The sequence below is a fragment of the Tachypleus tridentatus genome, chromosome 8 (assembly GCF_004210375.1).
Source record: "Tachypleus tridentatus isolate NWPU-2018 chromosome 8, ASM421037v1, whole genome shotgun sequence".
Taxonomy (NCBI): Eukaryota; Metazoa; Arthropoda; class Merostomata; order Xiphosura; family Limulidae; genus Tachypleus; species Tachypleus tridentatus.
The window spans coordinates 4,753,631-4,781,257 of record NC_134832.1 but is presented as its reverse complement, the minus strand read 5'-3'; the positions used below and the strand labels follow the sequence as shown (position 1 = coordinate 4,781,257).

The 27,627-nt window shown below is 31.0% G+C and overlaps 1 protein-coding gene across 14 annotated transcripts in view; it reads right to left on the bottom strand.

Moving 5' to 3' along the window:
- Positions 1–464: 464 nt before the first annotated feature.
- LOC143258435 (laminin subunit beta-1-like) overlaps positions 465–27,627 on the bottom strand; it is a 160,483-nt gene continuing 133,320 nt past the window's right edge. For all 14 annotated transcript variants that reach the window (XM_076517363.1, XM_076517364.1, XM_076517371.1 and 11 more), the window contains 11 exons: positions 23,648–23,839; positions 22,427–22,607; positions 20,760–20,944; positions 18,420–18,655; positions 17,384–17,572; positions 14,455–14,643; positions 13,099–13,262; positions 9,436–9,577; positions 8,576–8,752; positions 3,543–3,699; positions 465–3,148 (listed from right to left, as the gene is read on the bottom strand). In XM_076517363.1, the coding sequence (XP_076373478.1) occupies positions 3,012–3,148; positions 3,543–3,699; positions 8,576–8,752; positions 9,436–9,577; positions 13,099–13,262; positions 14,455–14,643; positions 17,384–17,572; positions 18,420–18,655; positions 20,760–20,944; positions 22,427–22,607; positions 23,648–23,839 (1,949 nt within the window). In that variant the 3' untranslated portion in view covers positions 465–3,011. The remainder of the gene's footprint in view (positions 3,149–3,542; positions 3,700–8,575; positions 8,753–9,435; positions 9,578–13,098; positions 13,263–14,454; positions 14,644–17,383; positions 17,573–18,419; positions 18,656–20,759; positions 20,945–22,426; positions 22,608–23,647; positions 23,840–27,627) is intronic.

The following is a 27,627-nucleotide window of genomic DNA, read 5'->3' as shown; positions in this document are numbered from 1 at the left end:
GTTTTGTTTTTCATCACAAGAGGTAATGCCATTTTCCAAAGAATGTTGAACATTTTGAAGGAATTTTGTATGTTGATTTAAGTTATTCTTTTCTAAAACATGCAAAGATGGGAGAAATTCTTTAAAGTATATTGAAATTCTAACAATTACTGTTGGAAATTTTTTATTGCAGTAATTTATATTTCTGTAAGGGTTCTGTTATCAGTTTAAAAAATTGTGATAAAATGTCTGCAAATAACCCATACTACGTGACATACCTTATACATTGACTTTCAGATGGAAAAAAGGGAGGGAATTGCCTTCAGTACATAGTTTATTAAGTGAAACCATATTTAAGTATTAATAAATCCTTTAAATAGGAAAAATGAATTTACTGTTTTCTGTACACAAACTTGCTAAGAAAGTAACATTAATACCTAAAGCCATACAACTATTTTACTGTAAAACATGAAACAAGACAAAAATTGATAAATAGTTTGGAGAAACTTTAATTTTTGTGTATACATACAGGATGGCTTATTTCTTACAACAGGTAAAATTTTTAAGCTTTATAAATAATGCATTTATACCATCAGTTGAATATAAAATGATGAACTGAGTAAAACAGTTTTGACTTCAAAAGTAGCAGTTTTTGTGAACATTATTTTTTAGCCCTGATAAGATAATACACTTCTGCAGATATATTAACCTATTGTACACTTAAACTTACAAATTAATAGGAATTTAATTTAATTATAAAAACTGTGTACTCAATGTCCAAGTGACATTAAATTTGACAACCAAAACTTGATTATTTTGATGATAAAGCATTATTTAATAGAAGTTTTCAAATGAATTAGTTTTAATGTGATTATGAAGTTAGAAAACTAAAATATCTATATACAACTACAGTCAGGGTAAGCTAGAGATATCTGCACTTTTTACATACAGATAAAGCACACATTGATAACTCATAGGGCTATTTTATGTTACTGCTAAAATGTAGACTTTATTAAAGGGACTTTCTTGTTCAGAACATTACTAAATGTTCTTTTCAATCAATTTACCATGTTTTGGTGATGTCATGATAATAAATAATTAACTAGATAAAGTATCAACTGCTGAATACTTATGAATAACTACAAAGAAAAATTCACTCAAGCCATACACAAAAAAAAAAGTTTCATAAAACCTGATTGATTTTTTTTTATAAGAGTAGTAACTAATGTAATTCCTAGCACATGATAATATTGTGAGAAGTTTACAAACATGAGAAAGAAAGTAGCAAATGCTATATTTTTTAAGTAACTAATATTCACCACAAGTTCCTTGTAGCTGTTCTGAAATAATAAATTAGGTTGAAACCTCTTATTATGCTAGTGTTACATAATGTTGAAGTAATCTGTTTTTTCATTTACTGTCCATTAAACTTCAGGCTGGAAAAATGAAATTAAGTGAAACTTGTTTCCCTTTCAGAGGATATCTATATTTCTGTCGATAAAACAAGGAAAAATTAAATTTTGTACATTATGGAATATATTAATTTTGAAAGCGTTATATTTGCTACTAAATGTACAAAAATCATTATAAAGTTCAAAAGAAAATATTTTACTTCTTAGTTGACAAAAATGGACTTTTTTTTTTCTGTGTTGTATATCTTATGGAGTCAACATATTTTCATTATACTTGTTTTCTATTAATTTTACTGTTTAAAATAAAACTGTATTAAACTTTTATTTTGAATGTGCCTAAAACCTGTTAACCCTAGTATTTTTTCAATTCTGTGATACTTCATCACGTAGAAAAACAAAACCTTTAAGCATACACCACTAACAGTAACTACTTGGTACATTGTTTAATAAATTTCCTACACATATTCTCAATATCAGCTGCATAATTGCCATATTGTACTTTACAATCTGATTTTAAAGACACTTAGGTACATAAAGGAAACCCTCAAACTTAAGTAACAATACAATATAAATATAACTGTTTTCAACAGTTTAAATATTTAAGCTTCAAATTCTAAGTAAAGTTCACTAACAATTTCAAACAGATGCAAGTTACTGAACAGCTTAAATTTAAACACTGAAAACATAAGTGAAAGGATGTGAAGTATCTATGCCTGCAAATATACTAGTAACAGTGATGTGTTTAACGCATTATTTAACTAAACTTGTACAACTTTGTATATTACATGTAACTTTACTAACTCAATATGATACTTGAAAAATATATTGGATAAAAAAAAATTAGAGAGAAATAAGGATTCTTATCAAGTTTTATTGCCAGTATGTCCAAAGTAAATTTTTTATCTTAATTACTGGCTGGCAATTGGTCTGATTCAAATTCTTTTTAACTAAAATGGCCAGAGAAAATGACACACATAATTACCAATGGTAAAATAATTGTACCGATCAAGTGCATGTTATTTTTGTACTTTTTTTAAATATTAATAATTGGCACAAATTATGATCTCTGTTTGATACTTAACTCAAATGTTACTTCCTTTGAACAACAACACAATAGAAAAATACGACCTAAAGAATAACTATTCAGTACTTTTTCCACAATCATAAATCAGTTTTTTGCATGTCTGACATCATTTAACAAGTGGTCTTGCTAGTTTTTTGTTTTTTATTTATGGTATATGTTCCTTTTCTAATCCATCTACTCCACTGCATTTGTACTAATTCTTTTTGTAGTTTCAAAAAGACAAGTAAATGCATATCTGCATATTTCTTTCTCTTTTATGAGAAATGGGTTTTTTATAAAATTCCTACTAAGTTTGTATTATGGCAGTGTTTGATAAGCAGTTTCTACACCAGGTAAAAACAAGCAGCTAAATTTTACAGCTGCTCTACTCAATGTCTACAAAATTCATGACACACTAGAATTGGCACTTTATAACATTTAACGTGTGTAGCTATATGACAAAAACTTTCCTTCTCACTTTTCTTTTTTCCAAAAAAACCTGACTTGCCTAACTTAATATAGTGAGAATCCTACTTTTCTTTCATGTAAAGCACTCTTTAAGTGCATTCTCTGTACTTTTGACTTCGGGCTTTGATTACGGCAAGAGCTTCTTCCAATTCCTTTAGCAGTTTATCTAGCGTCTCTTCATATCTGGTCAGAGTCTGGTTGTTCCTCTCAAAGTCACCCTCCAGCTCTATAAGAATTAATTGATGATGCTTCTTATGAACATAAAAATTATATAAAAACATATTTATTACAAATAAACACAGTCTTTACTTGGACTATACTAAAACTTACTTCTCAGTCTTACAAAACTTAATGTTCCTTAGTCCCTAAATATTTAATATTTACTCAAGTCTCACAAATGATTTGAATTCATTTGTCACAATAAATAATCAATTGCTTACTCTTTAGTCATACAAAACATTCAAATTCCTTAGTTTCACTAAATATTTGGATTGTTCACTCCTTAGTTTAACAAAATATTAAATCTCTGACTCACTATTATTCAACAGTACCCTTTTCACTGTTTTACTTAACATTAACTTTCTTACAATTTAATCTCAATAAACAATAGAACTACTTACTTCTAAAATCCTGATATTTTTTGGTTGCAAGCTCAGCCAGTTCTTTGGCTTTTTTCTTCAGTTCTTCTGTACGAGCTTTTATCTTGTCACTTTCTAAAGCTTTCTCGTCCAGAAGTTCCTTAGTTTTGTTGTAATTCTCTTCTAGCAGTTGAGCATCCTATGGTTAAGAAGAACAAGCTCATATAAAAAAGGCTATATAACAAAGTATTCATACTAGTCCAAAAACTTCCACAATAAATTATTATGTATAATCATTATTTTGTATAATGTATAGTTAATGTAGATTGTGAATTTTTTTTTATTGTAATTCAATGCTGACTGTAACATATTGCATCTTCCATCCTGGTTTGGTAAGTTACAAATTTTGTGACTTCTTAAAAAATTAAGTGAAGCCTTACTCCACCCTTCTCAACTTGGTAAATATCAACAATTGGTCTACAGATAAAGAAAGTATATCAGCATATTACATTTTAATAGTTGTACATTTCTGTTTAATAGGAAGCCAAAATTAAATTAAGACATTTTAATATTAACAGAGTATATGCAGTTCTTTCTCAACTGTAGCTTTATGCATTATTTTATTGAAAATTGCTGGTTAAACATGGTATAGAAGTTCACAATAATTTTAATTGTTTGCATTAAGTAGCACACTTATGACAAGAGCTTCAAGCTTAACATTTAACCATTAAAAAAAAAAATTTTCCTTCAATGATGATAACTTTGAAAAAGACTTATATGTTAACTTTGAGACAATCAAAAACCTTTGTGATAAAAATCATGCTAACTGTAGATATTTTTAACTTCACATTTCTCTTAGCCATTTTGGATTCAAAATCACCCACAATAAACATGATTTTGATCAGATTTTAGGTCTACTGGTTTCAAAAGTTTTGCCAGTTTTTGATGTTTAAATATATTTTTTAAATATTAAACAATGTAAATAAATAGCATCTTTAATCTCTCAACATCTAGACCATATGATGAGTTTTGGTACTTAATGAAAAGCCTCTCGATGGAAACATGATCAGGAAGAGAAAGAAAGAAAGGAGGAATTACAAAAATGAGAGAAAAAATTCACAAACAAAAATCAGTTTGATTGAAAACAAGTGAAAGGAAGTCAAAGTGTAAAGAAGGATTATAATATCAAAATAAAAACTACAGAATGACAACAACAAAGTAAGAATGAATGTACAAAGTGATTTGATGTCAAGATAGAACATCTGAAAATTGAGCTGAAAAACAACTGAGGATCAAACCAGCCACACCTCTCTCTTTGCATCTGCTCTAGAATTTTGATCACAAATGTTTATTATGCATTATGGAACAAGAGATCCTAACTAGTCTACAACTCTTACCACAACTGTATACATGACTGTAGGATCTTCCTGAACTATTCAGCTACCGCAACAAATTATGTAATTTAGTAGGCTAGTTCACCAATTTCACCTGATCAAGAAACTATGAAGGGAAGGTGCCATGGAAGGCATATCTTGCATAGTTTGATATAATTTCTACAACAACTTGATGGAATAGTTAAATGAGAGCTATTTATCTTGCCTCTCATGTATAAGGGTTAGTTAGCTTTAACAAGATTAAACACTTTCCAAGAGAGCCATAAAAACTACAAAGAATTGGTAAATGTTTTACATACTTGAAGTGTTGCATCAGAAGGAAGTTTCCAAAGTAAAGTTTAGGAGCTGTAGATGTGGAATAGCTTCCCAATTATCTTATCAAGATGATCCACATAAAATGATGGATTCATTTGCAAGTGATCAATTCATAGACACCATAGTGGAAGAGGATATGCAAATTAGTCTAAAAGCAAAGTATATACACATCTTTAAGGGAAATAGAACTAGAATAAATTAATGTCAAATATAAACAAATAATAGTACCATCCAGGAAATAATGGATCTTCCAATCAAATAATATAGAAACATCCACTTCCTCTAATGGCGGTGTAGGCAGAAAGCACGATGAATTTGATAAACTCTACTTGGAACAGAAGAGGTAGACTACAGTAAGTATTTTAGCTGCAACTTAAATTGCCACATAACTAGGAACTACAGGACAAAGCATTTAGAAAATGGAACATACTATGAAAGGATCAGAGGAAAAGGAAACTACTTTTAGTGTTGAAAACAGGGAGTTTACAATTAAAAGAGTGAGGAATTGACTAATAATAATAAGCCAAGAAGACGAGTCCCAGAGTCCAACTAGATTAAATGGGCTACAGGAAACATAAATTAGCTTAGCTCAAGGCACAAAGACCAGCTAGAAATACTTTATCTTCCCCAGATGAAATGCAGTAAGTAGTAAATAAAGAAACTAGTCAAAGCACCAACAGGTTAATTAATGGGATGTCTTGCATCATATTGATGGGTCTACACCTATTGTTATTTGATTTGAATCTTGTAATAAAAGCATGTAATTTCCTTAAGATATGAAATAAGATGATCAATTATGGTTAGAAAGTTAACATTTGAGGATAACTGGAAGTCATCTTCATCATGGGAAACTTTTTTGGGTAAATGAAATTGAGAAAGAGTGCATACTGGCAACTGACTTCATTCAGAAACACAATGTCAAATCAGTCTTCTTCAAATAATTTCACAGTTTATAACAATAAATTTCCTGTGTTTAACTTCTCAGTTATAGTACCATAGTTTGAACTTTCTGTGACAACAAGAACACAAGTATAAGATAACAAAGGCAATCAACATAAAGTGCAACATAGCAGAACCTTTGGAAATATGTTGATAAAAGGATGGACAGCTGCAGAGATGAATTCACCAAAAGTAAAACAATCTTTAGAAATACTCAGGGTCCCTGTCCAGATTATTTCTAAGGTATCACACCAGGACTAGCAGCATGAGTAGATTCACTCAACCAGCTACCTGAAGAGAATTACTCTAGTGAGAAGAATTATATACATTGTATATAATAAGGCACAATGGTATCATTCACTCTTCATACCACAAGCTATGTACAAAAATTATACACGACTTGGACAGTCTAAGAACAATAATACAGTGAATTAAGAAGTATTTGTTGTGTCAACTGAAACTCTGACAGTACTTAAAAAATGTTTAGATTTGTGAATATAATTTGTTATTAAGCACAAAGTAACACAATGTGCTATTTGTGATCTGACCATTGTGAGTGTCAAAACACTTTTTTTTCATTATAAACCCTCAGACTCACAGCTGAACTGTATGAGGTATGTGAATATTAAAAATGTTGTTGTTAAATATTACTTTATTGTTTTTTGGTTTGTCTTTTTTGTGTATGTGTGTGTAATATGGTTCGAGGTACTTCAGGGTCCAGAGAGAGGGCAGTGTTGTTTTTAATCTAGAAATATTTCGTAATTTATGTTCTTGGTCAGCCAGAGGGAAGTTTAGTATAATATTATGGCCATTGCCTTAATAATTTGATTTTTCTTGATAGTTTATGAAATAATTTGAGACATAAACAAGTTAGGCTAGAATGGATTGGTGAGCTGTTTAATTCATTAATGAGTAATCAGTTGCAGATTTAGGTACTTTGTCTATTACTGCAGTCTGTTAATACAGTGTTGTGAATACTAAATATGTGTTTCAATGGAAAAGCAGAATATTAAATTATCAAGAAAATGGAATTTCTGTTTAAACATAGATTACTTTTAAAGTTAAATTAGTTTTATCAGTAAACCTTAGTTAGGTAAACCACAGAACTTGAAATTCAAGGTGAAAAATACCTGTTGTTATGTGAACTAAATTTGAATTATACTTTTTACATAATAATCCAAAAAAACCTACCTAACAATAGAACTTATAACAATATTAATAATGTTTTCAACCTACAACTTACCACGGGTATATATCTATATACAAATTAACTTACACATACAAATCTGTCTATAAACTTAATTTATCATGTACAACATTCTAGAAAAAAAAGTTACAAGTTTTCTAAACAATACAATCTAAGCAAGAAATTCCCCTACTTGTATTCCTGTTATTTTGATTTTGACTAGTTATAATATAATCTTTGAAACTAAAATATTTTGGGATGTCCTATATTCTGATATATATGCCAAAATTACTCATTGTTTTTGCTTTAAGATTCCGTTCTGTGAGAAAAAAAATAATGTCCAATATAACAGATAATTCTGATCCCATGGAGTAACCTAACTAGATGGTATTTCATCAGTAATAGATAAATATGTAGCTTCTGAAATAAATAATACAAGAGCTGTTCACAAAATCATGCACACTCCTTACAAATAACAGCATTTAAATGAGGTTTTCATAAAATACAAAGATTTAGTTAGGTATATCTCAGAAAGGCTGGATAAGGAGAGAACACCAACGTAATTTATAAAATACAATGCAACAACTGCCATGACTTCTATATTGGAGAAACAAGCAGAAAAATGGAAACCAGATTCAAAGAACACAAAAAAACACCTTCACACATTTTCAAACAGTACAAATCAAATAAACACAATATTACCATAGAAAACACACAGATATTAAGTATGGAAACAAATATAAACAAATGCAAAATCAAAGAAGCCTTACTTATACAGCAACAAAAAACCAAAATTAAACCAATATAAAGGAACATCTCTAAACCTATACTAATTAATAATCTGGCATCCAACTGTAAAGCCCCCTATAATCCTGTACCTGTTTATACTCTTATCCCTGAGACGTGTCCGTCAATGGTCACATTCAAACTCTCTTTTTCTTAACAAAAAAGATGACCTAGGAAGGTTGAAACAATGTTCTCTCCTTTTCAATAAAAGTATTAATACCTGTACCAGGCATTCTGAGATACGTTTTTATTTCAAGTGGGTTCCTCATCATCAAGAATTTAGCTAAGGTGTTTGGAGTCCAGCAAAGTTAGTTTTTTAACTTTTTTTTATTTTTCTTTTATAAATAATACAAAGCACTTACAATCATGACAGTTTCACAATATTTATTTTGTAAATGTTATTTCTGAGATTTTGTTTCTTTAATCCAAAACCTTATATATTTTATAAGACTCACACTGTCTGCTTTTTTAGCTAAGTCTGTAGCATTTATTGTTTCTTGCACAGCTTGTTTCAGAGAACGTTGATTTTTTAAATATTTTTTATGGAGCTCATCATATTGATCTTTCATTGTGTCAACTTCCTTTTGTGACTTTTCAGTTACAACCTTGGTTTCTTGAGTTTGATTCTCTATCTGAAAATAAAGAAAGTAAAATGTTCACAGTATTAATCTTGATTTCACTGGATAATAACTGGAACAGTAAACAAATTTACACAAACCAAACAACTGCAAGAATTATACAAAACACTTCAGATACTATGTTTTTATGCTGGTAAAAAGTTATATATAGATTACATGCAAAAATCTACAGACTAATTAATGTTTATAGTAATATTATAAGTTTATCACATCTAATTACAGCAAATTCCTTTTTGAAAAGTTTGGAAGACATAAACAGTAAAAAAAGAAAATTATTCAAGAGTAATTTGTTTTTTTTATTTGCAATAGTTATGAAGTGTTCGAACAATGACAGTAACAACTATTTCCTGAATGAAATGTATCATCCCAAATTTAGCTTGAAATGCCAGAAACAACATATACTGCTGTTAACCAGTTCCATTCCCATATACTAGTTTGATCTATTTACAAATATTGAAAACAGTGTGGTGGTTTATTTTTACACTAACTAATTTGCATTAATCCCAATGACACACATTATTAAACTCTCTTGAATTAGAACTTGGTCATTTTTATTTACATCAGTGACCTAATATATAAATTCTCAATTAAACAACTCTCCTTTCACAATGTATCTCAAGAATTAAGAGATATTTATAATATCAATATTTATTTAAGTACTTTCAAAACAGTGGTACCTCTACAAGATCTTTCTCTGCAGTTGCAATGTCCTCCTTAGATGTGCTGATAGCTGTGCTTGCTTGGTCCTGAAATTTTTTAGCTTCTTCAACAGCTTTCTGGACATCTTTGGCTCTTTCTAGAATAGCATTAGAAGCATTTCTAAAAACAGAATCAAGATTATTTAGTTATGTCAATAATAGTTCATTTTCTTTTTGATTAAAAAAATTATAAAATACCATATTTTTTGGTGTATAAAACATACTTTATTTCCAAAAAAGAGGTCTCAAACCCTTCTGCATCCTATACACTGAAGGTCAAAACTTTTATGCTGCTATTATTGTTGAAGTATTCCAAATAATAATAAAAGATTATACTGATCTTGAATAAATAAATAAATGGTAACTGTGAATTTTTTTTTTTCCCTGAAGATAACCTTGAAAATAGGGGTGCGTCTTATATACTGAAAAATATGGTAAGTTTAACTCTTGAAAATAAAAATAATGATTAACAAGGGCAAATCTTAGGCCTGGTAGAAAAGTAAACAATTATTTTTATTATTAAAATCTGAAAGTATTAATTATATAAGTTTAAAGTATTAAAACTAAAATCAGGTGATTACTGAGAAAAGAATAAAAAGTGGTTTTGAACGAAATGAGATAAAGGACTAAAATTTAATCTTTTCACTTGAGTTCTTAATTGGATTTCCCTTGTAGAAATATTATTTGTCCAAAAGTAATAATTTAACATTACTTGAAATTCAGGGAAGTCAATTATTGTTTTTTCTTTCTTCTAACCACCAAAACAATCTTAGTTAGCTAAAAGAAGCCATAAGTAGTGAGAGAATTAACACAAAAACAGTTAAGTTATATTTATAGCAAACAAAGAGCATCTATTATTATAATACTCTGTTTTTGTCTTTCCTGAAGATGACTGCCCTCCTTACTTTGTTAATGCACATGTGTGTGCATTGCATTTCAACAGATATAAAGAAAAGGCAGATAAAAATATACAAAACAATTTAGCCCTGAATAACCAAAGCAAAAAAAAAAACACAAGTTAATTTATTTCTTTATCAAATGTAGGCCATACTTAATAAAGGCTTAACTAATGTTAGGCCTAAAAGAAGTGAACACATAGGTTTTGTGTTTACTTTAATTAGAATTTATTTGTGATATTCTACAAATCCTATATTTAAAGAAGTATTCTTGTGATAAAGATAATAATTTGCAACAAGTGTTCTGTAGGTCTTTACTAGTTTATAATATCATTAAATGTCTAGAAAATAAAACTATTACTCTGAATGAAAAATTGAAGAACACTGATACTGATGAAAACCTGAATAAAGCTGAAACATAAGGAGATCTCAAATACTACAACTACAATAAAAAATATAGGCTATGAAACAAATGTAATGATACTTAAAATTTGAAAAAAAAATCTCAACATTTTAACTGAAATTAAATAAAAGTTATGACTAAAACTATATTTATAACACTTGACAAGAGATAATTGACTAAACCTCAATACAACTTGGACAATTAGTGCAGAAACAAAAAAAATAATTCTAAAATAAAAAAAATTATCACTTTGTGTTCATAAAACAATGATTAACCCTTTAAACAATGCTGAAGGAAATTACTGTCTGCTCAACTAGGGAAGGATATTTATGCAACAAAAATACAGTAATTGTGTGTTCCTCACAAAACCTCATTGGACTTTGCTAGTTTATAAATATTTTGTACACAAAAAATGTCGTTATTATAATTATACCTTTCTAATAAAAGTTACTTGTCTATTTTTAAGTATAAAAATACTTTTCTCCATATTATAGTCTTCATATTTCATTTGCACAACTTCTAGAACCTCCTAATTTAATAATAAAAGTTTTTTAAAGTGAATGTTTATATTTTATTTTTCATTACCATATCACTGTAGCTATTATCATCAACAATGTAAGAAAATATTAAAATTAGGAAATAAAAAAGTACATACTTTCAGTTCTTTTACTTTTCATATATAGTTAACCTTTAATATGTTTTTTTCCTGTTCTTGTCCTTTACCACTTATTCATCTTGACACAAGCCAATGGTGCCTTCAGTGCATACTATAGTTTCTTTGGGAAACATGTGCAATCCTTCAGCACAAGTTTCATTAAGTGCATAATACCGCACTTAAGTGCTATAGTCAATCAAGCAGCCAACAATACTGCAGTTAGTTACATGCACTCTGTAATTACAAGTTGGCACCAAATGCAAAATAATGATTAGACTATAGTGTATATCAAACTCTTTCTACTGAGCATAACATGGGTATGTGATATCTACATGTAGACTATAAAGATCAAACAAATCTATTGAAGGTTAAAGTAGCAACCGTCATGAGTTGAAAAAAAAATATTACTTGTTTCAACTGTATTCATTCAGAGAAATTTGAAATGAATGAGTACAAAGGTTAGGTAAGCATCTTATTGTTTGGATGTATCTCTTCTCAATTGTCACTGTATTACCGATGATACAAACAGCCAAGGTAGAGAATTACCATAGTTCTTGATCACATAACAATACACCTGAAGTTTATAAGTAGCTTTTTTTTAAGGTTTCTTTTGAAATAAGGGACTTAAAATGTAAATAACAAAACTTTGGATCATAACATATGTTAATTTTATTAACATTTGATATTAAAGGTGCTTAATTAAATTTTGAATATAACACAGTGACTTGTACAGAAATGGGTTTAAAGGAGTACTTGTTGTGAAAGGGTTAACAAAGGTGATGCAGATATAGCAGTATGCAGAATGCATCCAGATCTAAAGTCATCAATATATAAATGAGGTTAGGTTTGCCTGATCTGGTTAAGATATGGAATTCATGTTATTAAACCCAGGGATACTATGATCATATTCTTAATATTTAGTATAAACATAGCCACACCTTCATCAGATATGTCTAGTTTTCAAAATATTTAGTTTGTTTGTTAGTTAGCTACTCAATGGGCTATCTGTGCTCTGTGCTATCAAAACCCGGTTTTTAGTGTGCAAGTCCGCGAACATAACACTGTGCCACTGGGGTTCAGATTTAGTTTGAATCTAGAGCAAATGTCAAACATAGAAAGAATACAGTCAGGTATAGAAGATCATATCTGCAAGAAATATTTCTAGACCCAGGTGAGATATGGTCAAATTTGTTTTGTTTGTTTGTTTGTTTGTTTTGTAAGACGCTTCGATATGTCCTTGTAAAACTTGGTTATTATTAAAATAATTTGCACAATCAGTACCAAAGCAAACCAGTAATAATGGTTTAAATTTTAACAGAAGCCAACAATTCATTCACTCGATGATTACAGAGTTTGCTTGCATATTTGGTACTTGTTACAGTCATAAAGGTAACAAAGAATATTAATTGCAATGATTCTCTTCAAATGTCTTATACCATTAAAACAGAAAACACAGCTCCAAGTCAAGTTAGAACAAACAAATTTGTCATACTAAATTTAGAATTTAGCATTAAGACCTTACTTTCAGTTGCATTGAAGCTAATATGTTTATCAAACTTAGAAAGTCATACCAGTATTAAAATTAAAACTAAATTTTCCCAGATGGACAAACAAAATGAGTACAATTTATCAACATCTGTTAATGTTATCATGTTAACTAAATATCTATTAGGAAATAAAAAACTCACTTTGCTCTGACTGCTCGATCTTCCAGATCTTTTGCTAGTTTACGATCTTTTGCAGTATCATTTAAAATTGCATCAATATTGGTCAGATTCTTAACAATCTCAGTGATTTCATGGGCTAGGTTTTCAATTTCTTCTGGACCAAGAGACATTTGAAGACTCAGACACTGAAATGTGTTGAATGGTCACAAATATGTCCAATAAATCAAATAAATAGTTGCTAAAAATTGTCGTTTTCAGTATCACATCACATATGCATAGTAACTCACCATTACATTAGAACACTCACATTATTCTTGTATATTTGGAAGCATTTGTTTTTGAATAAAAATGATTTCTCATTAATAATACTAAATTTACAGTAATAAAAATTACTTACTTTAACTGTAACATGGTACTAACAGCTCTTATTATTAAAGCATTAACTGACAAACTTTGGAATTATCAACTAAACAATTTAATTCAACTGATCAGTTAACTCTCACAGCTTCAAGAAGTTAAAGGCTTTGTGAAAACAATTTAACTGCTTTAACCCACCTATTTAACTTTGGTAATAAGTACTACTAATACTACAAATTTGTTTGATTCGCTACTATTTCACACCATACATGTAAGGTCATAATTACAGTCCCCATAAGTAATTGTTATTTTTGGACTTAAGCATTAACGCCTTTAAGATGGGTATTGCTGCTTAAGGATAAAAGTGTCTGATGAAGAATTAATGCAATGAGGATTCAATCTCACCATTCTGTATTCTTTGAGCGAGATTTCCACTCCTTTTGTGGAACAATTATCATTTAAAAGCTAACTTAATTGCGTTACTAAATTAAAATAAACTATAAAGTATTTATTATGTTTCACAACAATAGATAGTGGCATCAAATTGTGCTATCTGTAAACCAACTTGCTTTCACAAACTGAATTTTGCTACAGGAAATTAATAATTCATCAGATCAGCTTTTAACTGCAGAAAATTAAACAAAAATTGCTTTCACTGTAAACACTATGAACATTTATGCTATTTTGTTTAGATCTTAACAAGCACTTTAAACAAATATTAAAGTATTAATTTATATTTTATGAGTTATTCTAATCCTATGAATAAATATAATACAAAAATTTATTTTTTGGATAGTTTAATTTTTTTCCATTGCCTTAAAGTTACTTTTTTTTTACTTAATGATAAACTTGGTCATAAACTTATCCTTTAAAATGTAAAGATGAATAATATATATAAAAAGAGACACAAGTAATCAACAAATACTTCAAGCCAGTGGCATTTGCTTATCATAACTGCAATTTAATGAACAAAAACAATATCAAATAAACACGACAGCACAGAGAAAAATATTTATTCACCTCTTCAGCTAAGACTCTAATCTCTGCAGGCTGTGCTCCCTCAGCAGTGAGAAACTCCTCAATTCGATCCAATAAATTTACAATATCTGCCGATGTATTTCCTGACTGAAGTTCAGTATTTTTAGCTGTGTTGAAAGCATCAGTTGCTTCCTTCAAAGCGTCATTTGTAAGTGTATTCAGTTTCTCCATCTGTGACATAAGACTTGTTTTTACTTTTTACCAATATGTCAAACACAAGTTGATTTTTGAAATGATTAACAATTTTCAGTTGGAACAAAAATGTTTTAATTGAACAAATAGTTTAACATGTGAAAAATACAGTCTTAACAATGGAAACTAATTCATTTGTTTTATACAGGGTATTTGGAAAGCCACTGTGCAGTTTTGTAATCATATTTCATTCAGTCTATTTCAAGCCAGCAACTGATAGCAATGTTTAGAAACAAAATCAGAAGAATCCAGGCCTGTATTGATGCCAACAGGGGGTCACTTTCAACATTGTTTATAATTGTCATTCATATTTACCTCCTGTATTCTATATTGAAACATGTCTGTTAATAAATATATAAGTGCACAGTGACTTTCTGAACACCCTGTAGAAGACAGTTATGATCTAGAACTATTATGACATCATCACAAAATATTTTGTCACAACAATGTAAAATTAGACAAGTATTAAATCATTTTTTATACAATATATTATGTCCAATGTCATGATCAAGACTTGTGTGTTCATATAGTGCAACAAACCAATCAATTTTCATGCACTAGAATCAGTATTGAATATATAATTAGCCAAGTCCTGCTTACTTACCACTTCACAAAATGCAATAATTCAACAAACAGTTTAGGGATAACTAAATTTAAGCAGTTTCCTAATGTTACATAAAATTAAAGAAATGTTTAACAACTATACATCCCACAAAAATAAAATGTGTACATTCTTTTAGATATTAGTTTTATGGTTATGACTATATGCTAAAAGAGTTTTGAGCACTGAAGAAAGCACAGGCTCTCCCTCTGTCCAATAGTTGTTTCCTATCTCAGTACATTTGAACTACACACCACAAGGAGCAGCAATATACTTCTATTTATACGTATAAATACGTTACTTATTTGTTAATTAATTTTTAATGTATTCAGTTATTTATTATTATTATTCTGTATCATTTACACCAAGTTGCCAAAATAAGTAAGAGTGGAATGTGATTTTGCATAAAAAAGTAGAGATCATGACTGCTTGTTACTATAGCAACAAGGTAAATAAATACAAGCTCAGACTGTTATCAGTAAGTAATTTACATGATTAATAAATATTGATAATTTATAAACCTACAAATAGAGATCATAAAACACTAAGAAAACAACACAGGATATACTGAAGACATTATTTGCTCAAACTACAAACCCCTATTTTGACTTTTATGTTGTTACTAAAAAATTACATTTGGTGGAGTCAAAATTGGGATTTAGAGTTTGAGTAAATAATCTGTACATTATCTTCAGCCTTTTCTGGTTGCTTCTTGTTATAATCTCTATTTGCAGTTTTTAAATTCCTAATTTCTTTTTTTATCTTGTTCAGGCTTTTTATGTTAAACTGTGGGCAAAGGAGGATTACTCGATATGGTAACTAACTTCATACATTGTAATGGTAATACACATAGCTAATAGCTAGTTAATATGGTTCATGATGATTTACTGTAGCTATTGACTATATGATTGCATTACTTTGAGATGTAAAATGTTAAGCTGCAGTTTGTCATGGAGATTTGTTTGAGAATATAGTGAGCATTTATAAGTTCTGTGTAACAAACTACTCTCTCTATAATGCATAGTAAAGGGCAAATATATGCCTAGACAAAACACAATCCTCACTAAGCACATTTAAAAGTTCACCAGTAGAAAAGCAGCCTTTTTATATAAAACATAAACTTCTAAGGTATTACTTTAGATAAACCTTCACGTCTTTTAAAGATATTATTCTACTAATGTGTGTAGTAAAATTTGTATTATGTGTATTCATTTTCTTTTACTCCTTCAATTCAAACATAATATATAACTTGACTTCCTAAAGACTCTGATTGTACTGTTTACAAAGCATTAAGCATCTAGACATTAAAGTCATCTAATGTTTATCTGTTTGACTGGTAATTTCTGTTCAAAGGAATACCAGATATTTATAAAGAAAAACCATAAGTCCTGTGACCTTCACAGTACCTTATTTAGTATTCTACAAAATGTTCAGGTGCAATATACCAAACCATTTTTGTTGAAGGTTGGCAAGAGAATAATAATAAGTGGAATTACAAATGAGCTGTTTTAAATGAATATCTTTACCTTGTAAATCTCACGTGCATGCTTTTTTTGCACATTTTTATATAGGTAAAGCCTTAGAATTCAATAATAACCATTTTAAAGCATTGTTTGAAATGCATCTTTACTGTTTAAGTGCTTTTTGATCAGACGTTCTATTGTGAATCTATGCAATTTTTTGCAATCCCTATTATGAACCATTATCATGGTTCCTGATAATTGTACAAACTATGCAAACTGGTTCACAAAAATTACTGTATTCTAAAAATAACTCAAAATTATTAATTACAATATTCACAAGAAATTAATCCTAGCTGAAACATTCATTCACCATCCACTGGTAGCTTAAACCTGAAGTGGGATCTTTTCACCAATTAGCCCTCATAACTGGTTCAACTGTGAACCAGTAACTCATCTTTACAAACAACATAAAATAACAGAAAATATTCCCTCCACCAAAAAGGCAATTCTTTTTTATAAATGACTGGCACTTCAACTCTGTTCTCAGACAAACGAGTAGCTGTGTCACTCAATCACAACCACACACACATTATACCCTTACCAATCTAACAACACATTTACAAAAATAAAAATTAAACAATTCCATGTTCTAAACCTTGTTTAGCAAATCATCTGCAGCTGCTTCTTTAACAGATATGATATCTTCTGCTTCCCTAGCTAAATCAAGAGCATTTTTAACCAGTGTAACAGCTCCTCTTCTACAGCTGATTCCTCCACATTTTCTGCAACCAGCTCCACCACAGAGAAGGTCACAATTGTCAACTGTTCCACTTCCATCACACACCTATACAATCAAAGTACATTAGCACTAACATTAAACAGAAGCTATATCAACTACCAATCAAGATTCTTTTAATGAACTCCACCTACAAAGTAAACAGGGCATTATAGATTGTCTATATTGAGCTCAATGCTTAACATATTGCTGCTCTTATTTTTAAAAACTGAATGGTGAGATGATATTCAAGAAATTCTCATCTGACAGGAGTAAAAATGTCACTTTTATAACACTTAATAGTAAGTCTCAAAAATACTCTCATTTGTTCAATGTTAAGCCGTTAATGTTTGTTACATGATTCAACAATGAAATAAAAGAATAAATATGATTTAAATCTAAGTGTAAAAAACAGTAATACATTGGAAATTTTATACATTACTTAAAATACTTTTTATCATTGAGTATAACTGAATTATATTTCTTGATAAATACACCAGTTTTCAAATAAATATTTAGTCTACAATTTATTAATTTTATTCAGTAAAATCATTTGTTCACATTATAAATTCAAGAAAAGAAGAAAATATTACTATTTACATTCTAGGTGCAAAGTTTTATAATTTTATAGATATGTTGTACAAAAAAAAAAAATTATTGTAAATATATGTGTGTGTGTGTGTGTGTGTGTGTGTGTGTGTGTGTGTGTGTGTGTGTAGTAATTTCAGAGGTATGTAGAATCAGAAAAAAACAAGAAAACATTGCACAACTTCATTCGAATATATACAGAATGATAAAGAATTAAGGAAATAATTAAATATTTTCACCTGGAGTAAAAGTTTGATTTGAGAAGCAAAATAAAAAAAAAGATCACAAGTTAACATCATTTGAGAAAAAACTAGATATAAATACTTACCATTCTATTAATGTCAGCTATACCAGCATCTATAGAAAATGCTTGGTCAGAAATGTTGTTCAGAAGAGCTACATTTTCATCATACGTTCTGTTGAAGTGAATTTGCTCCTGTTCCAATAACTCTTCTGTCTCATATCTCAATCTGGCAGACTGGTCAAGAACAGTTTGAGCATTTTCTACTTGTTCTTCTGCTGCTTTAGACTTGGTCTGAGCTTGCTTAGTTATGTTGAAAGCTCCTTTATTGGAGAAATTGTTAATATAAAATAAGTTTGTAAAATTCCAAACTCCTAAAAACAAAACCTCTTTTAAACTTGATAAAGGTGATAACCAAAGAGTTGTTTTCAGATAAGATGATCCATGAAAAAAAATTAACACTTATTGATGCACAAATTTACTATTTATAACTTTAATTCTTCTTTAGGCAATTATGAGGTATTTAGAATAAACTGAATTTTATTTTGTATGGACAAACTCTTTCAGAATAAAGTCAATAAATAAACGTCTGTGGTTTTGAGATATGTAGTTAAGTACAATAGTTTGTAAAATGTAGATGTAATGTTACAAATCCAATTAAATGTAAGTGCTCTAAGAACATCAATTGTCCAGAAATGTTTTCTATGCACATAACCTTAAAAACAGACCATAGTTTGTAAAATGTAGATGTAATGTTACAAATCCGATTAAATGTAGCTGTCCTAAGAACATCAATTGTCTGGAAATGTTTTCCATGCACACAACCTTAAAGGGCTAGAATGATGCCAGGTCAGGACTATATGCAAGTGAGAGAAAGACTGTTCTTCAAAATTTTTCAGTTTTAGCCAAAGAGTAATATGTGGCCTGATATTATCATGTTCAAGGATAACATCTTATACCATAAAAAAGTATGGTTTACAGTGTTTATTCATGGTTGCATTGTTTGAACCAATTTTCATATTAAATTAACTGGGTGCCATTGTAGAGAACTGGTTTATACAAATACAAGAAAACAGTTCACACTTTTGTGAAACTACTAAAAGTACTTCATTACATATTTCTAGAAAGGTTTATTTATTTTTTTGTCTCAGTTACAATAATCATAATTTCTGACATAACAATTAGAAATAAAACTTAATTTTGATTTTGAATTTTGCACAAAGCTACATGAGAGCTATCTGCACTAGCTGTCCCTAATTTCCAGTGTAAGACTAGAGGGAAAGCAGCTAGTCATCACCACCCATTGCCAACTCTTGGGCTACTCTTTTACCAATGAATAGTGGGATTGACCATCACATTATAATGCCTGCATGGCTGAAAAGGCAAGCATGTTTGGTGTCACAGAGATTTGAACCCGCAACCCTCGGATTATGAGTCGAGTGTCTTAACCACCCGGCTATGCCGGGCCAATAAAACTTGAAATTAGAGAGGCCAACATTCATGGGTGAATGCAACATCTCTACCATACAATCCCAAAATGGCCAATTATCACACCAAGGTAATCATGAAAAACACAGAAAAACTGAAAATGTCTACACTACTGCTGGAGACCTGGAAGAAGGTATGTTAGTATTAAATCACATGTAAGTTGGTTAATAGACACATGAATAGTTCACAGAAACCCTAAATTTGCTCTCTCACTGAAAAAATTGAGCAAAAGACAAAAATTCCAAAATTGTCTATACCTCTACCTGGGATCTATAAAAAAGTATCTTCAAACTAAATTCCATGGAAATTGGCCAAATACAGTAGGAAATCCTACAATTATGCTCTTCACCCACCAATAATTACTAAAAAGGAGGAAGTCCAACATTTTTATTTCCCAAAAAATGTTGCCTGTAGGAATGTGTCTTTGCACTGAATTCCATGCAAGTTGATCAAAATAAGGCTAAGTAATTGACCAAAACTCCTAAAATTAGGAAATAAGCTTTTGCTGCCCCCCCTTCTCTAATGACAAAAAATGGGCAAGTACAACTTTTTTGTATGTAAGAATGTTGGGAGCATGAAAATTTATATTTGTGGCAATTTTCATCTTGGTTGCTGTAAATATGACAGTACAGAAGCCCAAAATATACATTTTTGAATATACCTTTGATTCAAAATAACCCCTAAAATGTTCTAAATCAAAGAAATGAAAAATACGTGTAAGAACACTGGAATGAAGTATAACCCTACCAAGCTTCAAGTCAATCTACAAAGAAATAAAGAAAAGCATTTGGAAATAGAAGGAAAAAAGAAAATACAATAGAAAAACATAAAACTTGCATAGACATAAAAAAAGACATGAAGCAAAAGTTGAATATTTAACAAGTAAGTTAATTAAATAATTTAATTGTAAGAACTAAAAACACATCTCCTATTACTTACCTTCAATATCAGCTTCTTGTAGTTGTGTTGCATTGTTCTTTAAGCTTTCTGCATCCATCTCTAGATTATCTCCTCGCCCCCTCAAGTCTGTTAGAGCAAGTTCAGCATCATATATTCTTTGTGTTGTGTTATCCAGCTTAACTTTAGTGCTGTTTAACTGAGCTTCACTGTGTGTTACGTTGGTTCTAGATTTATACAAAGACCAATTAGCAAACTCAGAAAAAACTTGAAAAAACTTATTATTTCTAATAATATAATGATCTACTTACATTAATGGTCTTCATACTTTTGTGTAAATGTTTTTCATGTATAGATAGATATTGAAATGAATATGATAATCAGAGTCAATTAGAAAAATTATCAGATTTGAAATAATTTACAAATACTGTATAATTTAGTCTTTGTTTTTTGTTCAACAGAAAAGTGTATTTTGTAGTTATTCAGTTTTGAATAAAAAGTATTATAATTTTAGAAGATATGAAGTTATTTTCTCCCTTTACTAACTGTGTATGTATCTACTGATATATGCTGGGTCTTTTGGAGAAATAAGTTATCTAAAAATGTAAGACAGATATGATTACATTGTTATTTCACTGTATTTTGTGTTCTTCACTACCTTTTATATTTATTATTAATTTCATCATTATTTTACTGTTTATTTATTGTATGTTTCTTTGCACTGCAACAGCATTCTCATTTCATACTGAAAGAAATCATGTCATGCTACATAAAATCTATATGCTTAACCTTGCACTTTCAGCAGCATTCTATTCAATGGAGTTCTCTCACTGATACCTGTTATTAAAACCATGCAAGTCATGTTACATTAAAACAACATGACAAATGGTGTATATACAGAAGTCCAATGTCAACAGTGTGCAGATCACATGCTCGGCTTTACTTAATTTTATATTTTTTTTACATTCAATGATATTCTCCACTACTATTTATCAACTGGATTTCATCGAAAAATAGGGTAAGTAAACATGTCAACTGTACTTTGTTTTTGGAGACATTATATTAACAAGTTATTACTGCATGACCTACTTGAAAACTCATTGCATACCATTACTGTGTGTGCCTGTATGCAAACAGACAGACATTTAAATTAATATGGCAATGTACAATCTAAATTATTCATTATGACATGTTTTCATTCAGTAACTTAGGGATCAAAAGATATCTTAGAAATGTGATGATTGATTGAAAAATAAAAAGATATTTAAACTTTAATATACATACACTTTTCAAAATTCTACAAAATAATGAACAGAAACTTCTTTAATTTGTGGAAATCAAAGGGAGTTCATATGTTTAATAACATCAACAATCAAGAACAAGCTTACATTATCTTTCACCTATTTCTCCTTTTTTAAAAATAAACAATAATTGTTGAATATAAATCTCACACACAATCCATGACAACTCACAAAATTTGGATATTGTTATATCCTATGTACACAATATAAAATAAACATGTAAAAGAGTAAAGATACTGTTATATATCAACAAAAGTACTTAGTACAGTCATAAGTTTTGAGAATATTGAACAATCAAAACTAGTTTCAAGTGTAATATATAATTCACACATAATAACTGATCTATTGATTTTATTCTTTCAATTTCACATCTTGCAATAAAAGATAAATAAAACAACTTTAACTTACTTAATCACACTTAAAAGATGTTCTATTTCACTAGTGTCAAGTTTGGTTACATTTTCTCCAGCTAAAATAAACTGTACTTCATTGAGTTTTGTTTCTATTTCTTCAAATTCTTTGGTGTACAGTCCTGTTGTTCCAGTGTCATTCACTTCTTTGAACTTTTCCATCAATGTGAATGTTTGATCTGTAAGTGGTATTTTAATGAATATATATATATACATAGTGACAAGTCTAGCTATGAAAAAAGATAGAACCGTTTTGACAGGTAGTGTATAAATAAATATAAACAGTGCTCAAGTCATAGCAGAATGCATTAGAAGAGCATCCAGCACCCTTCACAACCTTTTCAACAACAAGTTTTAAAAAAATATTTACCATAAAATAAAGTTCAAGTTTGACCGTACACATGTTAAAGTAGTATGAAAGAATATCAGCAGTATCTCATTAAGGGACATAATGATAGTAAACACACACTTTCTGAGCATAAAATGGAATGAAACATTTGATATTTTTCAAGATTCTTTATGTGTATGCAATATTTTCCATGGATGTAATTCAATCTATATTTGACAAACAAACTTATACATGCTTTTGGTGAAGCAAACAGCAAATTAATACTGTACATAGTTCCCTTATTTTGTTTTGTTACACCTGAAAAGCATTGGGTTATTCTTGTTCATGCCTTTGTACCATACACCTAAAGCACAATATGATTTGCTCATTAGTTTTGCAATAATAAAAGTAGATAAAACATTATTAAAAAAACAACACTAATAAAGGTACATTATCTTTTGTTAATTTTCAACTGTTGTTGAAATAATATAGTACATTCTGATATTCCTATTTCTGAGACTTGAGCATGGGTTAAAACTCTATAGGATGATAAATTTTGTATAATCAAAACTTAATATTCAATAATTCTGTCAAAAGTAGTTTCAAGGACTGCCTTATATTCAAAATAAATATCAAAAGGATAGAACCAATTAATCCTTTTCAATCTCCATTTTAATATTGATATGTACATGTAGACTCTTCCAATCTTCTTAAACAAGTTGTGTTACTATTTTTATTTCAAAAGCTAAATACAAAATTAAACACTTTCTTTTAAATTATTATATAATTTTACTTTAAGGCATTACAATAATTATTTAAAAAAACAATTTTTGCATATGGTTCATGCCATTAATTTACCACCAGTGTTTCAATATAAGAATATCAACCTACCTTTTAAGTCTTCTATGGTATAGTCCCATTTGTCAAAACATTCTCCACAGTGATTACAGTTTGGTGCTGTTCCGAAATAACCTTGTTCACACTGATCACAGAACTTTCCAATTACCCCCTTTTTACAGAAACATGTGCCATCAGAATGTCTACACTGCATGGAAGCAGCTCCCTCAAAATCACATTTACATGCTGTTAAGGAAAACACAGTAATTATAAAAAACATTTCTAGGAGAAATGTGTTCACAGATGTTCATTGAAAATGTTATTTATTGAGTGCGCAGAAATGTGATTGATTGATTGTTTTAGTGTTTTATGACACAAAGCAGCTAGGCTATCTGCACCAAACGTCCAGTAAAAAGGTAAAAAGAAATTAAATGTAGTAAAATACATACAAGGAAATGAAGGTAAAACAAAACATCATTGAAAAACAGAAAAAGCATAAAACCAATGTTGACACCTAGTCTACAATGTTAAAAGAGAAAGCAGAGTAAGAGAAGTTGTAAAGGACTTTCTCTAGCAAAATGGTAATGATCATAACCCACCAGGAAGACTAACAGATAAGTACAAGAACCAACGTCAGTCACCTGAAGTTGGCCTTTCCAGTCCTGGTTCCGGGTTATGTTGTCATAACAGTCATTATCAAAAGGTAAAATACGAAAAGTGTTAAAAGACATATAGCAAAATCGTAATAAAAATTAGCCAAATGTTCTGTAAAAAGGTAAAAGTAAAGTAAAAGTAGTAAAATTCGTAAAAGGAAACAAAATTAAAAACAAAACAGCAATTAAAACATAAAATGGCGTAAAACCAATGTTGACATCCAGTCTACAAAGTTGTAAAGGACTTCCTGCAGCAGAATGGTAATGATCATAACCTGCCAGGAAGACTAACAGGTAAGTACAAGAACCAACGTCAGTCACCTGACGTTGGTCTTTCCAGTCCTGGTTCCGGGTTATGTATCATTATGGCCAGTACCAAAAGGTAAAGTAATAAAAGTGTTAAAAGACATGCAGCAAAATTGTAATAACAACTCGCTAGGACGACTAACAGGTAGTTCAGGTAGTTCAAATGGATAGTTCGAACAGCAGCGTTAGTCACCTGAAGTTGGCCTTTCCAGTCCTGGTGTCGATTTATTTAATGTTCTGGTCATTTTCCAATTACAAATTCAACTAGAGAGATTGAGACTCTGAAAATGAAACCAAAATTAAAAAGGTGTAATGAATAAATATCAAACACTTAAATGAGATTAAAAAGATTAATGGCCATTAAAAAACTAAAACCTTTATCAAGGTGGATAGTTTCACCATCACCAATAACACTGTCCAATGTTCAAGACAAACCCTGGAACAGAACATGTTTAAAATAGTGCCGTTGTTGAGAGTCGTAACGATGGCAAGAAAGTAAAATGCAGCTTACAGTGATTTGAGTGTTACACAAACTACACGCTGGTGCATCAGTTCCAGATAAAAGAAAACAATGAGTTAAAAAACTTTGGCCAATGCATAGTCTAGTTAGAACAACTTCCTTCTGCTGAACCTTACGGAAGCTAGACAGCCAAAGCCCAATATAGGGTTTTATTTGAAAAAGCTTGTTGTCACGTTGCTCACTCCAAGTGGACTGCCAGCTGGCATGAAACCGAGCCCTGAATACAGGACCATAGTCCATGTACGAAATAGGCACAGTGGTGATAGTGCCAGAGCAGATAGATTTAGCTGCCGTGTTTGCAAGTGCATTCCCGCGAATACCAACATAACCTGGTATCCAGAAGAACTGGATAGAAGTAGATGTTAATGAGAAATGGGCCAGTCGGTTTTGAATATCAGAGAGAACAGGGTGTGAGCCAACATGAAGTGATTCCAAGGCCAGTAGAGAACTAAGCGAGTCAGTATAAATAGTGCAGTTGGAGTACTGCTCAGCTTCAATATGATCCAGGGCAAGAGATATGGCATACAGTTTAGCAGTGAACACAGAAACTGTAGAGGGGATTCTGCGTGCAACCACTGAGCCGCAACAAACTATGGCAAAGCCCACAGAATTACCTGATTTGAAACCATCCATATAAATTGGAATGGAATGATTGTTCAAAAGATGTACAATAAATAAAAGACGGTACTTCCAATCGGGAGTATCTGCCTTTTTCAGATGACTTAAAGAAAGGTCACATTTGGGGGCTGTAATAAGCCATGGGGGAATGAGCTGACCAGTGGATTCTGCAATGTTATCCAAGGACAGACCCAATTCATCCAATTGTGCCTGGATGCGAAGGCCAAAAGGAGCAATGGCAGATCCTCTGTTCTGAAAAAGTAAGGCCCACTGAGGAAGGAAAGCACATCCCCAGGTGGGATGCTTTGGTAAGGAACAAAGTTTCGAAGAATACAGTAAAGACAGTTGCAAACGGCAAAGGTGCAGAGAAGGTTCATGAGATTCCATGTATAAGCTCTGAACTGGGGAGGGGCGGAAAGCCCCAGTGCAGAGTCGAAGTTCTTGATGATGAATGGGGTCCTGCATCTTTAAGGCCGAGGGTCTGGCAGAGCCATAGACCACTGATCCATAGTCAAGTTTTGAACGAATAAGAGCACGATATATCTTTAACATAGAACATCGATCCACTTCCCAACTGGTGGTAGAGAGGATACGGAGGATGTTCAGTGCTCTTGTGCATTTGACCCATAGCTGCTTTAAGTGTGGTATAAAGGTCAGCTTACGGTCAAAGATAAGCTCCAAAAACTTGGTCTTAGGGACCACTGGTAGTGAAATGTCACCGATACGGAGTTCAGGATCAGGGTGAATACCCCGTTGGCAGCAAACATGCATGCAAACGGTTTTAGAGAGAGAAAAATTAAAGCCGTTTGCCATAGTCCACTTCAGTACATGATTGAGGGCAGTTTGTAGTTGCCGCTCAATATATCTCATGTTCGACGACTGACACAAGATGTGAAGTCGACATGGAGCCCGTTTTGCAACAGTGAGAGGGAGTTGTTCAGTGATGGCATTTATCTTTATACTGAAAAGTGTGACACTCAGAACACAGCCCCGAGGGACTCCAAGTTCCTGTAGAAAAGAACAGGAAAGTGTCGAACCCAAACGAACTTGGAATCTCCTGTCCATTAAAAAATTGTTAATAAACATGGGTAAATGGCCACATAACCCATATATATGGAGGTCTCGCAAAATGCCATACCTCCATGTTGTGTCATAAGCTTTCTCAGTGTCAAAGAATATTGATACAAGATGTTGGCATTTGAGAAAGGCTTCTCTGATTGATGTTTGAAGTCGAATTAGGTGGTTCGTGGTGGAGTGCTGTCATCGGAACCCACACTTGGTGGGTGAGAGGAGGTTGTTTGATTTGAGGAACCAAACAAGAAGAACATTAACCATCCTCTCTAAGGTCTTACAAAGGCAGCTTATCAAAGCAATTGGATGGTAGTTTGAAGGAATCTTGGGATCTTTCCCAGGTTTAGAGAAAGGTAAGATAATAGCCTGGTGCCAGGCATCAGGAAAAACATTCTCCTGCCAGATTCAGTTAAAAACAATTAGAAGAATATCAAGAGAAGCAGGGAGAGATAGCGCAGCATGTCATAATGTACATCATCAGGCCCAACAGATAAAGTATAAAGGGACAATTATAGTCAAAGAGACAGTCAGTTCAAAAGGAAAAAAGGTGAATGCTCTGCCCAAGTCTTGATGGCCAAGAAGGTGGAGGAACAAGCAGAAGTGATAGATACCCAGCAAAAGCTTTCACCAAGAGTATCGGCAATGCTCCGGACATCAGCTACCTCTTGGCCATCAGAGAGTAAGATGGAGAAGGGGGACAGAATTGTAGTACCCACTGACCTTTCGAATCCTGTCCCATATGACCTTAGAACTGGTGGTAGAAGATATGCTAGTTGTGAACTTAATCCAAGATTCCTTCTGGCTTTGATGTCTTACCTACCTAGCATGTGCATGGGCCCATTGGAAAGTGATGCGGTTCGAAAGTG